General features: G+C 38.4%; 1 protein-coding gene across 3 annotated transcripts in view; it reads right to left on the bottom strand.

Annotated features, from left to right (window-relative positions):
* Kank (KN motif and ankyrin repeat domain-containing protein 2 kank) overlaps positions 1 to 18,195 on the bottom strand; it is a 45,225-nt gene that overhangs the window by 12,008 nt on the left and 15,022 nt on the right. Inside the window, exons 1-4 of one of the 3 annotated variants that reach the window (XM_018012863.2) lie at positions 16,322 to 16,846; positions 13,026 to 13,069; positions 6,600 to 6,871; positions 5,995 to 6,499 (exon numbers count right to left, since the gene is read on the bottom strand). In XM_018012863.2, the coding sequence (XP_017868352.1) occupies positions 5,995 to 6,499; positions 6,600 to 6,871; positions 13,026 to 13,069; positions 16,322 to 16,461 (961 nt within the window). In that variant the 5' untranslated portion in view covers positions 16,462 to 16,846. Of the gene's footprint in view, positions 1 to 5,994; positions 6,500 to 6,599; positions 6,872 to 7,887; positions 8,888 to 13,025; positions 13,070 to 16,321; positions 16,847 to 18,195 lie in introns of those variants that run through there. The other 2 variants (XM_018012866.2, XM_089471956.1) reach the window with 2 other exon arrangements.

Genomic DNA, 18,195 nt, shown 5'->3' with positions numbered 1-18,195 from the left:
TACATGCCTATATGTATATATTCTTATATATATAGATATGTATTAAGCTGTGTTTAAATCCGATTAATATTTATTAACACGAGAAGAACAATATCCTTTGTTGATCGTTTAATAAATTTATTTACATATTCTGCCTTTTCATCCATCCGCACATACATACATATGTACTCATATACATATGTAACTAGTCGCCGGCTGCAGAGAGACATATATATGTATACATACATATATACATGCTCCTCGCTCAACTATTAAATAAAACACAGTATCCTTTGTTGTTTTTAATAGTTTTATTTTGCAATTTAATAATTAATTTCTACTAGTTTTACTTATCTATTTGCTAATTGTGTGTCCGCTTTCTTCTGTTTGTACGAACATACGCTCATACATACATACATTCATGTATGCACATATGAGCATCTTGAAACTTCTTCATATTTCACTCGCGTACAAACAGCCCAGCAACACAATTAACATATAAATTCACAATAGCAACTTCCACATACATATACACTACACATTTACTAAACAATAATCTTAAATTGTTAAATTGGTTGTTTTGTGTTGTGTCCAAGCAGCTGAGATCGTCACTAGTATCGATAACATTTTCAATAGCTATCAGCGGCCGCCACAATTTCGTAACGATAGTTGTGTCACGATCAGTATTTATCGTATTTCAAAGAGACATTGTAAAGCAAATTTAATTATTAAATTTATCCTAATTAAAATAATTAATTACAAAGCCGAATTTTAAATTAAGAATTTGATTATTTAATTTATCCTAATTAAATAAATTAAATTTTTTGCCTTTTCTTCTTCTTTGTTTTCGCTTTACTTGCAACAAGGCAATAATTCTTTTCTAATTTGCTCTACGTTCAGTTGACAACATTCTTGCTCTTGTCAACTGAATTACTTTGTTCTTTGAGTTAATTTCTGCCTCCATATCAGAAATTTCCAGCAGCTAACTTCTAGTTAGCATCCATGTCTGATCGTTCGGGTAGAGCGCAACTTAGTGTATCAGCTTCGCGTCTGATCAAGCGCAGTGCCTCTGCATCACCCATTCCGTCCGGGAAACCGCAGACAAGTAGCACTTTCAAGCGTAGTCCGGTCGTCACCCGATCCAGTCCAAAGCCCGCAAGTCCGTCTAAAATGTCGTTGTCTGACTTCATCTCGGCTGCGGATAGGCTCATCAAGTTTGAGTCGCGCATTGACGGTCCCGGAGACTCTAACGCCACCCAGGCGGCTCAGCTCCGAGCATTCGAGATCCGCCGAGATCGGGTCAAGGCATTGTGGGATGATGTTGAGCAGCAATATAAGATCTGTGCCAGAGCATTGAGCCAAGGGGCGAGCAGTGGCGAAGTTGAAGCCATGGAGGCCAAGTTCGACAACTGCTACGCTGTCTACGAGCGGTGTACGACCCACCTGAGTGTACAGATCGATGCACTTTCCGCATCGAGTACACCGCCCGCTCCTATGTCCGCTCCTTTCGCCTCGTCTGAAGGCTGTCGCCTTCCACCCGTTGATATGGAAGTGTTCCACGGCGACTACTTGCGCTGGCCAACATTCCGCGATCTTTTTACTGCGATCTACATCAAAAATCCGTGTTTAACTCCGGTGGAAAAGCTATTCCACCTTAATTCGAAAACAGCAGGCGATGCAAACGCACTAGTCGCAGAGTATCCTCTCACAAACGACGGCTTTGCATCGGCTTGGGTCTCTTTGTGTGATCGGTTCGAGAATAAGCGGCTGTTAGTCAACAGCCAGCTTAGAACTCTTCTCAACCTTTCCAAGATCACCAAGGAATCAGGCTCCGCTCTCAGAGAGTTGCATGGCACCATTCATAGATGCGTCACTGCAATCGAGCATGCTCAAATCTCTACGGAGAATTGGGACTGTATCCTTGTGTTCGTGTGCACATCCAACTTGCCAGATCACACTCGATCTCTCTGGGAGCATTCATTGACACGAAAAACCGAAATCCCAGCCTGGCAGGACGTTAGTCACTTCCTTAGCGAGCGCGCTCGTGCTCTTGAGGCTATGGAAGGTGACCGTTCTGTTCCAAAAGTTCCAAACTCAACTCCGAGATCTGCGAACCCTGCCTTTCCGAAACGACTGAACTCGTTCAGAACGCAAGTGGACACAATCGGTACAAGGTGCGATCTGTGTTCAAGAGAGAATCATCCAATCCGATTCTGCCCTCAGTTTCTCCAACTATCCATTCATGAACGAGAGAGTTACATAAAATCAAGGAAGCTTTGCCTAAACTGTTTCGCTAAAGGTCACCAGTTACGAGAGTGTACCAGTACTCACAACTGTTTCACGTGCAATGGTCGACATAACACCCTACTCCATAGGGACAATACTCTTCGGACCGCTGCTGCCTCCGCAACAGCTATAGCTCCGACTCGTACTCCAGGTATGTCCAACGTCCAAACGTATCTGGCTGCCAACACGCGAGGTGTCCTCCTCGGCACGGCGGTGATTAATATATGCCACTTCGGCGCAACCTATCCCGCCCGTGCTTTAGTCGACTCAGGGTCCGAAGCGACTTTCATTTCTGAGCGACTGTTCCATAATATCAAGTTGCCCTTCAAATCCGTGCATACTCAGGTATCCGGCCTGAATCAAGCAGTGACAGCTGAGGCACACAAGCTATGCAACTTTGATATTGGTTCTCCGTTGAAGCCGAGACTGCGAATCAAAGCTTCTGCTCTCGTCGTGCCAAACCTGGCTGGTAACATCCCTTCGTCCCCAGTTCCGCAACTCTTGTTAAACAAACTTCCGAAAGTTCAGCTAGCTGACCCCGAGTTTTACAAGAGTGCGGAAATTGATGTCCTGATAGGCGCGGATATCCTTCCGACTATCATTCAGGGAGGCTATCACCCTAATATTTGTGGGCCTCTTATAGGTCTGGAGACTATTTTCGGTTGGGTACTGACAGGCCCACTTTCACAGATGATACCAGGAACGGTCTCCTCCTTCACAACTCAAGTTTCTGTTTCGGAAGAGGCGAAACTTGAGTCTCTGCCAACCGTATCATCTGACGAAGCTCTTCCATTCCGAGCTCCCGACAGCACCACTCCGAAAGTGAGGGTCGGTTTCAATGCTCTCCGTCCAGCACTGAATGACAGCCTGAATAATATTCTTTGTTCAGGCCCATTATTCCAACCCGATCCTCGTCCTCCTTGTGCTGTCAAACTGACCTCCATGTTGTGTTCTAACGAGCAAGCAATTCAACCTCCAACTCATCCGATCTTCCAGATAAAGACGCCGTCATCCAAAAGCAGCAAGCCACGCGGTACCAATTCCTTCCAGTGCCGCGTGTGCCCAGGAACCCACGGACTCCGGAATTGCCAGCGTTTTCTGGGCCTTTCAGAGGAGAAACGGCTGAGTGCGGTACTTATGCATAAGTACTGCACGAACTGCTTGGCTCACGAGCACTCCGGGCAATCCTGCCGCAACAAGGGACGTTGCAAAACGTGTGGCCAGGATCACCACACGCTCCTGCATCTCCAGGGATCAGCACGTCACTCCGCCTCGGCTCTCAAAAAGGCGGTCACAGCTCCGCTGACGGCTTTGATCCGCACACCAAAGGGTCTCCAGCTTCAAACGCGACGTCCTAATTTGCAATCCTTGCAAGGGGGGGGAGTATGTTAATGCCAAATCTCATTAACAAGAATTGCTCCTCCCGCACCACACAATGTTATGTTATTAACAGCATTCTGTTGTGTACTGCTGAGTACTTCCTCTCACACACTTGTCACTTGCCTCTCCTGGTACTGACATTTCGATACAACTATATATTCACAATACTATACGAGCGACACAGCTCTAATCTACAAATAAAGACGAGGAAACTACAAGCCGGTCTTTTACTTATCGGCGACGCCATCACTCCAACAGTTATCATTAATCAATGTCAGCTCTATGCTCCTGGGCCAGCTGAAAGGTCCGCGAGCAAAAAGCGACAATTTGATTTGTTTATGTTCGGCTGAGTTTCTTGCATTGCGTTTTGCACACTTTATGGCAAATTTATGGCATAAACAAATACAAGAAAAACGAGCTAGCAGCTTAAAACACAAAACAAAACAAAAATAAAAGAAACAACTGAATAACTACAACAACAACATTAGCAGCATTTGCATGCAAATTGAGCGCCAAATGCGCATTTCAAAATTGATTTAAGATACGAACGCCTCGAATCGCCTTGAAGTTGGTTGTAAACTCCAATTGAGTTTGAAATGCCAAAGATGCAAAGCGATTGTATCTGCACTGGCCATAAACTATCTGTATCTATGTATCTTTGCCTATGCAGCCAGCTTAACGTTTTATATGCAGCTTAATGTCTCCCGATTGGAGGCAGACTAGACACTTTTCTGGGCGGAGCCCGACGCAAAATAAAATTGAATTATGTCGTGGCAGCTCGCTTTTTGGAAGCACATTTAAATATTGCTTTGATCTGAGCTGTTTGCGTGTCGAGTTGACAGCTTCATGCGTTTTGCAGCGCTATAAAAAACATGAGTGTACGATGGGATGGTAAAAACTTCACTCAAATTAGTGGGGAACATAAATTAGATTGATGGAATATATTTTAAAGGATTTTATATATGTTTGACCTGCAGATGTTTTGCAGTTTTTAATAAAAATTTATAAAGAGGCATTTTCTGTTCTTTTTGCTTTGAATATTAAAAAAAAAAAAAAAATTAAATTTTAATAATTATTATATGAAAATAAATCCTATGTAGAAAATATAAACGTAGAAAATTCAAATGTATATTATATATTCAAGCTATATAATTTATTTTTATATTTATACGATTTTAAAAAATTATGAAAATTTTTTTAATATATTTTAGCAATTAATGTTTAATATTTTTAATCTGTATATGCAAATATCTATTTTTTTAAGTATTAAAAATACTTTGAATTAAAAAACAGAAAATAATAATAATAATATATGAATATATACATGTTTCGATATTTTTAAATGTAATAAATACTGTTTATATAAAAATTATAAAAAGAAGTAGACCAACTTTTTTAATTCTTTATTTTATTTATTTATTTTTTTTTTTAAATCTACTTCTTTGTTATTATTTATTTATTTATTTATTTTTAGTTTTATTTTATTTTTTTTTAATTTTTTAAATTTTTTTAAATTTATTTTATTTATTTATTTTATTTTATTTTATTGTTTTTTTTTTTTTTTTTTTTTTTTTTTTTTTAACAACTATTAAAAACTTCAATGCAAATCAAAGTGCCTGATTAATAATTTCAACAAATTATAATGCCTGAAAAGGCATCATCATATTAATTTTTGTGTCAGATCTCTTCATTGCATGAAAAGACTTTTTTTTTAAATATATATTGCAAGTGAAATAAATATAGTTTAGCAGCATTTGCTAAGATGTTTTTACGAAAATAATTAATAATATAAGAAATACTATTATTTGTTATAAGCATTACTCAATGTTGAGATCTTCGAATATATACCCAAATATATAGAGGTACTAGTCAGACAATCAAACCCAAAAAACCCGCTAGTTAATTAAAAACATCGCTAACTAAAATTGAAGGCAATTATTTGTTGCGCTCAAGCGCAATTTCTGCTGTAATTGCAATTGTTTCATTTAAGAAAATTGCAATTAAATTCATTGCACGACCACTGTAGGCCATATTTTTAATACAATTACTCATTCTATTCGCTCCATTGTGCAGGATTTCGACAGCTTGCAACAGTTGTTCAAAATTTTTCACACTTTCATGCGTTCAAGTGTCACACGCGCGGCGGCGTTGCTAATTGCTAAGATAAGCAACGGCAAACGCAAGCGCGAAATAAAAAGCAAAAGTATCTTAGAGATACAAGTGAAGTCGTCTGCCGACTATGAATCATGCAGCATTGGAACCGAATAGAGCAGAGCGAGCAGCCATGAGTATTTCCTCGACTATTTCAAGACGCAAGACGCGAGCAGATATTCAGAGATATTCACTCACCTGCGGCGACATCAAAGTAACGATCCCACGTGCTATGGCCCATGCGGCGTTCCTTGGCCTCCTTGGAGCCGTAGCCATTGTTGAGGCTTAGGCTCAGGCTGAGACTGTTGTTGTTGCGATCCATGGGAGTGGAGTGGGAGCTATAGGCGCCCGCCTTGCGCCGCTTGGTCGAGGCCCGCTCCAGCGTTCGCTCGAAATCGCTGCAGACTTCGTCGAGTGCCTCGTGGAGGAAGGCGCGTCGCTCCGGCGGACTAACGGCCGGACGGGCATGCCCGTAGCTGTGATTGCTCTGGCTCCTCGGCGACGGATAGATGCCCGCATCGCTCTCGATGCCGCCGCGCAGCGAGGAGCAGGTGGAGGAGGCAGTGCCGTAGGGCGATTCGGGGCGCGGTGCCAAACTGCTGCTGCCGTAGCTGAAGCGTGGCACCGACGCCGAGCGCGGCCGATAGCCGGCCGACTGCCCGGCAGCGGGGCGTGGCGAATCCGGTTCGCTTTCATGTGCGGCCTGTGAAATGTAAACAGGTGACAAGTTAATCAAGTGCGAAATGTGAAATGCGCCTCGCTTTGATCTGCCCGCAGATCAAAGCCCACCAAATTCGACTCACCTCTATTAGCTTGGGCTGCACACGGCCTTCCGGCTGCCAGTCGCTGCCAAAGAGACTCTCGAAGCCCAACATAAACTCCATCGACTTGCGCGAGCGTCGACGATCGCGTCGCTGCAGCTCCTCCTCGCTGGGCTTGGCATTGGCCAGGGCCTCGCAGTAGCGCACAAAGTCCAGGTCGATGTGGTAGCCATACGGACAGCAGTTGCAGCTGCGCACCGACCTGGTCAGCGTGGAGTTCGGGGTGCCACTCTCACTGCCCGGCAATTGACGTGCTGCAGAGAGAAAGAGAGAGAAGCAGTGAGACCGGATGAGCAGCGCCAACAAAAACAAAATTGTATCTGAAATGCAGACAACGTGTATCTAAATGTCACTATCAAGGTCACGTCCGTCTGAGTTCGTCTGCATCTGATTCTTGGTATTGGCAACACACACACACGCACAGCATCTTTGACTCTTTTGGTTTCTTTTCTTCTTTTTTTTTTTTTTTTGTGTGTATTCTGTCTGCGTCTGGCTTAGTTTTTGTGTTTGGCAGGCATTTGGTAGTCCCTGAGCCACACCTGCCGCTGCTCTAAAACACGTTTCAGCTTTTTGGTAATCGGAGCCGCAGACGCAAACGCAAACGCAGCAGCGCCCAAACGCAGTTCCCAGAACAGATTCGTCTGTTTGGCTCTTGTCTGATTCGTTGGCTATATTTATGCTTAATTGCGTCATATAATAACTAATTTTGCTTAATTTAGATAACGAACTATGCACGCGAGTCAACAGCAATTTGAAAGCCTTGACTTGCCTTTTATGCGGGCCCATTAGCTCCGCTTCTATCAATTTTCAGTAATTTTGTTTTTCAATTAAACATGATATTTATTAAAACCAAATGAGAAATTATTGAATTTTCATTCTATAATTACTATTATTAAACTGAAAATAGAGTAACTAAATAACGTAATTTTAATTACGTCATTTACAAGATTTTTTGTAAAAATAATTAAAAAATTATAAATATTTAACATTAAAATAAATGTTCCAATAAATTAAATTAAGAAAAAAAATAGTAAAAATATATATAAATGAATAAAAATTAAAATAAATAAAAACTTAAAAGCTGAGATAACAGTGGATTTTTAAATCTTTGCTGTAGATGAAAATTTGTATCTCAATATAAAAATAAAAAAAATAAAAAAATTATCTATCATTTCTATATATATATAAGCAATTACGGCCACACCTCAAAAATATACATATATCTAATATATATTTAAATGTATAACTTCACTTTCCCTGCCACACTCACTTGCGTCGCACAGGCGCTGCCGAGGCTTTCTTGCCTCATAGAACAGCCAGAGTACCGCAAACCATAAGAAATTCCAAAGCATTATCTATTGACCTTCGTCCAGTCGCGAGCCCCAAGAGAATCGATAGATTGAGAAATACGCGTAGCAAATGCCCAGTTTCGATTGACCGACCATTTGGTGTGCACGTTCTCGACCCAACTGGATCGGAAAAGAATCAAAATTCTTAGTGTGCTCATCACTCAGTTAGTTGTAATTGGCGATAAGATACGCAGCATTTAGAACGCTTATCAGGCAGCTAAACAGCGCGCTCTTCACGGTGTCGTGTGGCGCCATCTATGTGTGACGGCTGCAAAGCTGAAATCGATTTCGGTTTCGCTTTCAACGGCACTCAGTGGGCATTCATTCATTCATAAAAAGCGTGCAGCTCTTTGCCTGTGTGGGCGTTCTGTGGGCGACGCTTGTGAAAGTGTTTGGACAGGTTGCTCCAGTGCTAACCAGGCCAACAAACTGCATATTGATGAGCTGAGTGGCAACGCTTGTTTTACTGCTAATTAGCCACAGTCACGGCCACGGTCGATCGCAGAGGCGGGGGCGTAGGCCTAAATGAAGGCGTGGTGTTAATGACGCTGCTTACCGGCTTCATTATCATCGCTGTATTGGACACCCACACACACACACTAAAACCACAGCTGTTTGAGTTGAGTTTGGCATGTGCTGCGTTTGCCTTGTGGGCGTCGAGGAATGCAGTCTGCCTAATGTCGCCTAATTGGTGGCCAACAACGGCTCGTCTGGCTAAGTGCTTGTATATGTCGCGTCAGCGTGTTGGCCGTTTTCAATTGCAAAACATGGTCGCCACTTGATTGACTGTTGTAAATGCTGTGCCGCGGCACGTGTAAATGGGCATGTGAAACGAGCTGAGTGCAATGCTTTTTATTTAAATACTAGCCATATTTCTCAAGCGGCACTTACAGCTGCTCACTAGCCCACAAATAATTAGCACTTTCCAGAGATGTGCACCTTGGCCGGTGCTAACAAGAAAACACTAAAAGTCGACAAAAACAGTGAAAGTTAAAGTCTTGCTTAGCTCATGCTAGCATCGCTGACAAATAGAAGCGCTTAGATCATCGGCTTATATATATATTTGTATTAAAATTCTATGCATTTCATATGTGGCATAAATTAACATATAACAGAGAATAAACAAATCTATATATGTATAACAACTTTTGCTCTGACTGATGACTGATTTATAATCAACTAATAGCGCCAACCGCAGAGTCAACCAAATTGAAATTTTCATCAGGTTTCTCGTTCCGAACAATATGGTAATAGCGACGATGAATAGTAAATATAGAAATATATAAATATTTTTATATATAAATATAGAAAAATATAAATATGTATACAAATATACATATAAATATAGAAATATATATCAATAAATTTGACTTTAGGCAATTTCAGAACCTGAACGTACGCATATTTTTTTGAGTGTATTTTTGTATGTACAGTAGAATCCCGATAATTCGAAATGGGAAGGGGATACGATTTTGTTTGATTTACAAAGAAATTCAAAATTTCAAGAATTATTGAGAACGAATTTCTTTTAAGGGGATATAATTTTTGTTTTTATTTTTTTTTTTTCGATTTATCGTTATATTCGATTTAGCGGGGTACGAATTATCGAGACTCGACTGTATATAAATGAATAAATGTATGTATAAATGAAAATACAATATATATGTTTATATATAATTTTTCTAGTTATGAAACAATTTAATAATTTTCATGTATATCCCTATGAAAATACATTATTATTTTTCAAAGTCTGTTTAAAATTTGATTATTTTTATAAATTTCATATGTTTATTTGCATTTAAGTTGAACAAAAAAAAAAATAAATAAATAAATAAAAAAAATACGAATATTAATGTGCCACGCTGTATATACGAATACCCTACTTAAATGTCTTATCTAACAAATTTCATTATTCTCATTATTTCACTGCTTGAATTTATCTTAGGCAAACATGGAATATTTCAGTATGATAATAATGATTATCCAAGATTAACTTAAAACGTAGCAAATCCTCTATTCATCACCTTTTTCATACGAATGACTCATTTCAAAAGTAAATAAACCAAGAGCCAGCTTCGGTTACCCCTTCAATCAGTTATCGTTACATTGTGTGCTGGCCAACGTGAACAACTTTATTTACACGATTTTGGGGCCACCATAAAAGGCGCCTATTTATTCGTACAATGACATAAATCGCGCACTCGGCGCACAAAAAAATTAAGAAATTAGCCCAATGGACAGGCAACAAACTGAGCCGCAAGTAAAGGTAAATTACGAGCATGCCCAGGCCTCTGGCCAGGCACGTAGACAGACTCCGACTCCGACTCCGTCTTCGACTCGTATTCAAGACAAAAGTATTCAAGACAGACCCCAAAAACGAGGCACTCCACATTCTCATCATTATCACCATCGCCATCATCATCATCGAGTTGTAATGACTAAATCTTCTGTGTGGGCGTCTCGGACCCAGACCAAGACGTCGTCGTCTGCCCAGCATACGAAATGAAGCCGGCTTGTGAATGAATTTCCGACCGACAGCCAAGAGACAGCCACAGAGCAAAGGAGGCAGCAAAAAACAAACTGAAATTAAAACTGGTTGCCCGACTAATACATATGTCCGACTGATACATACATCATCCAATTTAGCCACATATGCTGGAGCTGTGGGGCTGACGCTGTGTCTGGGTCGGTATTTGTAGTGGGTAGGCGTTTGTTGCAGCTGCAGCTAATGAAGCTAACGGTGCAATGCCAGCCACAGCAAAACAGCACAAACCACAAGAGCAACAACAACAACAACAAATGGCCGTAAAGTGCAAAAATTTAATTATGCTAAACACGTGCAACCGCTGCACAATCTATTTTCCATGCCGCAACTCGAGTGACAGCAGCAGGAAAATAAATTCAGAAAATGCTACAATAATTTATTTTTATTGATACCTAGGGGAAATGGTCTATGTAAGCAGTCGATGGTAATTTATTTATTTAATTTATTTTTTTGTTTTTTTTTTTTTTTTTTTTAAGAAAATTTGAGCAAATGAAAGAAATCTGAATTTGTATGGCAAATTATACTAATTAGCTCAAAGGCAGGTCGTCACTGTTTAGGACCTAAAGTTCCCTTTTTTATCATTCTATGGCAGTGAATTATTATTTATCATTTATTAAGATTTATTTTCTAATTTACTAAAGAATAAAAATATGCTATATTATCATTATATTATATTCTTATATCATGGTTTTCTTGGAATTTTAAGAGACTTGCGGCTTTCTTCTTCTGATATGAAGATTCACAAAAATCGCAACAGCGTTCTACTTAACAGTGCCTTTAATCAGTAAGTAATCAGAGGAACAGCGAGCATAGGGAGAGCAAACAGAAGGAGGACGAGCAAAGGCAGCTCCGAGAGCTCAAAGAGCGATAATTACTTCCTTAAAAGTTCCATTACATACATATATATAATATACAAATGAGCTAATGAATTAGGAATTTTAGGAGCAGCCGAGAAGGAAGAAATATATAATAATTTAATGTAAACAAATACTTTGATCAATGTAGATGTGGATTATCTAAATTGTGCGCAAATCAGAGTTTATGGCACTTTAATCAATAGTCAATAAAATTAATGACTCAGAGTATACCATGAATATATAAGAATATCATATCTTTTACAAGAAATCTGAATGCTAATGTTCTTATATGAAAGCTGATATAAAGTCGGGCTTACATATATATAAAAGATATAAAGAGTAATAATAATAAATAGGCTACACAGACTATACAGCATAGTCGTAGACATCACATAATTCTTGGCTTCTTTTAAATCATTATTTAATGGCACTATGTTTACTTCATATCAACTCTTAAATAATATAAATAAAAAACTTCACACCATAAATAAATTTCGATGGCAATAGTTAAGATATAGTTATAGTCGCCCAACTATAAAGCTGATTGGTCAACCAAAAGCCAAATCAGACGATGATAAATATCCTACTCACTTTTATAAGCTCACATAACAGCTAAAAGAGCCTTTAAAGACCTTTTAAAAAATAAATAAATATCCCATAACGATCTTAGTATCCCTCATGATCAGTCAATTTAAATGACTCTCTCTTTTTTTAGTGCATCAGCTATTTTTGCTTAATTGCTGCAGTTGTTCGCCCAGGTCTTCGCTTTGATTTGCTTTAAAGTGCTCCCCACGGAACGACTCGGTGGGCCAATTTATGGTTATTTTCTATGCATTTGATTATCCAATTAATGCACGGCTTCTTGGCTCTGGTTGCTATTATTATTTTCTTGATTATGATGCTCCACGTGTCATAAATTTTATGTGTAAACGCAACGAAATGAAAATGTAAATAAAAACGAAAAGAAAACAAAAATACTAAAAATATTGTAAACTGCGTGTGGCTAATGAGCCCAATTTGGCACAGACTTGGCTCGTACTCGGCTGGCATATACATTTCGTATTTAATTGCCTCAATTAACGCCTGCAAACCGGCCACGCCCACACACCCAAAAACGTCAACTCACATCCGCTGTCATAAGTTGGCCATAGCCAAATGAATGAATGAATAATGAATAAACTCCATCTATATCAATCAGAGCCCAAAAACCGGCTCTGGCTCTCGGGCTTAATTAAAAGTCAAATGCGAATTTTTGTGCAGCCAAATTTTGTGGAATTGCAAATATCGCCTGGAGGCGTAATCGACTCTGACTGTCGTCAAAGCCAGCTGACTCTCTTTCTCGACACTGCCAATGGACACTGGAAAGTGCCTTGATTCCTGCATGTGCAGCCGATGCCAATCTGAGAGCTGCAGTTGCCGCTGCGGCTGCTGTTGTTGTTGCTGTTGCTGCTGCTGCGACAAATTGGCGCAGAGCAAAGACATTGCCATTTTTATGGACGGTGGGTGGGTGTTGCCGCCGTCATCGCCAATCTCTGAGCTCTGTGCGGGCGTCAAGTTGACCCACATCCAATTCCACCAGAGTGGCACTCATGTGGGCTTAAGCCGCGATTTTATGGCCAAATAAAAACCCACGCCCAGCCCCAGCTGCTTTACGTACCATTTTCCTCAATGAAGGCGCGTTGACTCCGCAAAACGAGTGACCTGCAAATGGAGTAAAGAAAAGAATTTATTATGAGAAATGCAAAATAGAAAACATATTTAAATATTGCAATGATAGTTTATTTACTTATATAATGCTAAATAATTGGCTCATGTGAATTGAAGTGATTTGATTTTAAATAAATTTAAATTTTAAGGCTACCCTGGAAAATAATGTCTTAAAAATATGATTATTATAAACATATAATTTAAAAAATAAATAATATTGTAGAGCTATTTTTTTTAACAATTAAATAGTTAAATAACTATATAAGTAGAAAACGCCTATTTCTTAGTCTAAACTCTGAAATTATTGTAAAATACCCTTTACAAAAATTTGTAGATATAACAACAAAAATTTTAATTATATATGATATATGATAAACACGATGAAATATTTTTTTTACATAATTAAATAAAATACAATAATAAATAAAATACAGGTTTTAAGTCTGAAGTAGGAAAATATAAAGATAATTATAAACAGTCTTAAAAATTTTAAATCAAAAGTAATCACGGATGACTTTATTTTATTCGCTCCAATAACTATTCCAGAAATAATTTTAGACATTCCCATTTGCATTTTATATTTTCTATATCAGCCAAACAATTTTCTTAACAACATTTTTCACTTAGAAAAATACATTCAACAATTTTCTCGAACAAAAATATTGCATAATCCAACTATTCGAAAAGAAGAGCTAATAAAAATATATTACAGACAGACTTGGATTTGGGTTTATGCTCCGATATGACGTCTCGACATATACACAGAGACTTTTCCTCCTCCAGAGAGTCTTAGTCGATTGCTTGACAATGTTGTTATTCCCCCAGCTCGGAGGCAAAGACAAATTTATGTGTAAGCATAATGATACGTGTATCATAATCATAAACACACATATTAATTTGGACTGCGCTCCAAAAATAAGCGACGCCGTCGTTCGTCGCTCGTCGTTCGTCGCTCGTCGCACATGGATGCAACTTGACAGACTGGGCGAGGGGGGAGTAGCTGATGATCAGCTGCGGGGGAGGCGGCCTCTATGGCGCTGTGGCTCTATGGCGATGTCATGCATGCGATACGGAAAACCGCATAAATCAGTTGACGCATAAATTTTCATTTTACATAAATTTTGGAATCGAAATAAGCGCAATGTGAACAAAATTATGGCAGCAAATCGCAAGACGGCTTTCAACATGATTTGTTTATTTTATTTTAATATTCAGCAAACATTGTTGTTGCTGTCCTGCTTGTTGCTGCCGAAAGCGTGGAGCAACATGACAGGCAATTAATTTAATAAGATATGCCCGCTGGCTGAGTCTACCCCCCCCCCCCCCCCCCCTTCGCTTCCATACAAGTCCCATTTTTGGGACTAATTGCATCAGGTTAGAGGACTTGGCCAAACCAAAGTAAAAACAACAAATTATAAATAATTGCAGCTTCCGTTGAAACAAATGAAAATGAGAAATGCTGCATGCATGTACAATTTTCCAGGAAAAAAAAAAAGAAATGTATATATATATTCTAAATGGTGGGGCTGCAGCTAAAGGGGAGAGCGAAGTTCACTAATGAGTGCCTGAAAATGAAATAGTCGCAGACCCTTGTGCTTGATGGCATGGCAAACAGATTATTGTGGATTTTGTGGCACGCATAGTTTCAAAGATGTTTCAAAATACCGACGACAACAGCAACAACAACAATAGCAACAACAATGACAACAATGAGAACAAAAGGGGCCGCAGGCAAAACTCAAAATGTTGACAGCTTGATATATTTTATTATAATTTTCCTGTGTCGAGCAACTGCTGCAGCAGTGCACCCTGAGGCGCAGCAAGTGTGCTCAGTATCTCTGTATCTTTGCATCAGTATCTGTATCTGTATCTGCGCCTCAACTTAGTATCTGTGTATCTACGCATCTGTACAGCGCATTTTTGCTGCATTCTATGCGACAGCTGCCTTCAGCCCCTTGACTAACAAAGCCAAAGCATTAATTTATTTATAAATCGTATAGATAAGTTCTATTTGAACAGTTGTCAATAGCCAAACAAATATTTGTGCACCAGAGCTTACACGCGTTTCCTGTGCGTTTTACACGCGTTCTACGCGCGTTTTCACAGGCTTTGCTCAACTTTTTGCACGCGGACCAACAAAAAATAGTTGATTGACAGCTTTTGTGGTATTTCAGTACATATGTTCAATCACATATCAAAACATATTTTATGAGAAACTTTGAAAATAATATAGCAAAAAATACATAAATGTCAAATTCGCTTTCAATGTTGTTGTTATTTCTCTATAGTAAGGCTTTATAAAAATAAAAATGAAAATAAAAACAAAATAAATTTAAAAAATTAAAATTAAATAATGTCTTAAAGTTGTTCATAAAAAAATTTAAAAAAAAAAAAAAAAAATGAATTATTCATTTTTCAATTTTATTTATATGACTTTATTTACTGTCAATAGTTTTTCATTACGAGCAAAGTTTGTTGTTTCTTTTTTTTACAAATTTTATACTATATTTTATTATATTATTTATTTATTATATTTTTTTTTTTATTTTTTTTTACTATTATTATTATTTTTAATAATAATATATTTCATGTAATTTAAATAATTAAATACTTTCCTTATTATTGCTTACATGATAATACTAATTTTTTAATAATAATATTTTAAATATCTAAACAAAAATTGCTTAAAACAAAAAGTTGTATTAATTATTTTATAAAATATATATAGAAAAAATTTCATTCAAAATACTCTACAAATTGTTGTTTATATTTGTTAATTCAATTTTCGTAGTTTCATAAAGCTGTCAAACCCTATTTTAAATCCAACATACTCTGAAATGCTTTTAAAAATTGCATATTTTAAAGTCTTGTTTGATTTTGGTAAAAAAAAATCTATTTAAGCAATCCCTTTATCAAAGTTTTTGGCATTTTGCTTTAAGCCGCATAACAGGTTTTTCATTATCACCTCTGAGCAATTAGCTTGGGACTATGTCACATTTGATTTGTATGTTTAAGCGGTTCGCTTTGTTACCCACATCTTGGCACTTTTGTGGGTCTAGATGGAACTCACACTCACACCTTTAACTCACACCCACGTGGAGAGGCGTCGCAGCCGCCACATTGAATGCGTCTAACGAGCGATCTTTAATCTCTAAACAGCGCCCAATTAATTAGGCTTTCCGGCCTCAATGTGGAGCTAGTGGGGAGACCAACGCACAAATATACCTATCTGCTTATCAGTATTACCTCCAAAAACGCTTGACGGCTTCCTGTTCCGTGGGAGTCAGGTGTGTTAGTTTTTGGGCAAACTTTGACTCATCGTACGACAGCAAATCGCCGGGTAAACTACCCACTCCGATACCAATATCACCAAGACTCACACTCATGCTGAATGGCTTCGCTTCGAGTCAGCTGGCTAATTAATTGGCATGCACACTATTCTTGGCCAAATGGGAATTCTAGGCCCGAAATTAATTAAATTTGATTGGCAGCGAAACGCCACGCCATGGCGACAACGTTCACTTCAGATTTGAATGCGAATCCGGGCACTAGAAAGCACATTGCATGAACTATTATTATTATTCACTTGCTGCACTCTCGGCTGACTCAGCGCCGTAACACACTTCACAAACAAAAAACGATTTATTTTGTAAAAATGTTTTTTCTTCTTTTTTATATTATTTATTTAGTGTTATTTCTTTTTTAGTTCAACGTGAACGAGGCAACGCAACGCTCCGCGCTCGAAAATCGCTCGAATCGAACTGAAATGCGGCAGAGAAAAACTTTACGAGTTGCCGCTAAACTTTATGCTCTGTATGCATATGTATTTGTCTTGTATCTGTATGTGTGTGTGTGTGTATTTGCTTTTATATATTGCTTTTTATTTCTATTTCTTTTATTTTGCTTGCTGACGGCCACAAAGAGCAGCAAGACAGAACTTTTTTTGTGTTTTGGTGTTTTTTCTTCTTCTCTCATTTGATTTTTGCTTTTGAGACAACTCGAAGCTCAGCTCACAGATGGTAGAATTATCGATACGATAATTAATAAATATAAACAGCAGCAGCAGCAGCAGCTCAGCAAACCAGTTGAACAGTTCGCCGGAGTCGGCGTCGTCGTAACCTGTTGGAAACACCTAAACAAGCGTCATGCCCGATAAGCGCTTACAGCTAGCTGAGAGTGTCTATATATCCCCCCCTCTCAATCACTCTCTCTCTCTCTCTTTCTCCCTCTCTCTCTCCCTCTCTCTGTGTGCACATTTAAAAGGCTGGCCACAGAAGCGTCGATATGGTTGATTCTATTGCGCCTCCAGTGCACATAAAAATGATTGATGAAGCCAAAAGGTGTCGCCTGCCTGTCGCAGGGCTGGCAACGGAGCCAGAGTTCACTTTGATGTTTCATGTTGCAGGCAATGCAGAGTCATTTCGTTTATATATATCAGCAACAGCTCAAAATTACTATTTGTTAGAGACAATATAACAGCATAATTATCGAGTCGTTCAATTTTAATTAGCAAAGTCATCAGACAACTTTGTCTATATACTCATACATACATACATATATGCCATGAGTAAATATTGCTGCAAGAATCGAGTGCATTCGCCCACTTTGTAAACAGAAACGGCAAAGTAAATCCAATAACAACAAGAACAACCAGAATTGACGCCAACTACTTCCCAATCGCAAGCAAAATGTTATTGTTGCCCCCAAAAAATAAAAAGCATGTGTAACACTCACACACACACACACATGACAAGCAGCGATAAGATAACACCTAAACACTTTCAGCCATTACAAGGTGTCAAACTGCATGTCATGCAGTCTGTCAGTACACGCACTACAACAGACACCGTTAACATAACAATGTGCCAAGAGCCCTTGATGTTTACACATTTGAGGCTGAAGAACATAAAAGCTTGAAATTATATCTTAAGTAAATGAAAATATTTTTCTTATTTATTTATTCACATAAATATAGTAAAGTCTTCAAAAACATATTTATATGCAACAAATTTTTTGTAGATATAAATATACACTTATAAATATAGTAAAATATAATAAAATATAAATAAATAATATTGAGCTCTTATGTATGTTATTAAAATGTAAACATTTTAGCAGCT

Source organism: Drosophila arizonae, chromosome 5 (genome assembly GCF_054131065.1).
Source record: "Drosophila arizonae isolate 15081-1271.41 chromosome 5, UAZ_ARI_1.0, whole genome shotgun sequence".
NCBI lineage: Eukaryota > Metazoa > Arthropoda > Insecta > Diptera > Drosophilidae > Drosophila > Drosophila arizonae.
Note: the sequence above shows the minus strand (reverse complement) of the source record. Positions and strands in the feature narration are given on the sequence as shown.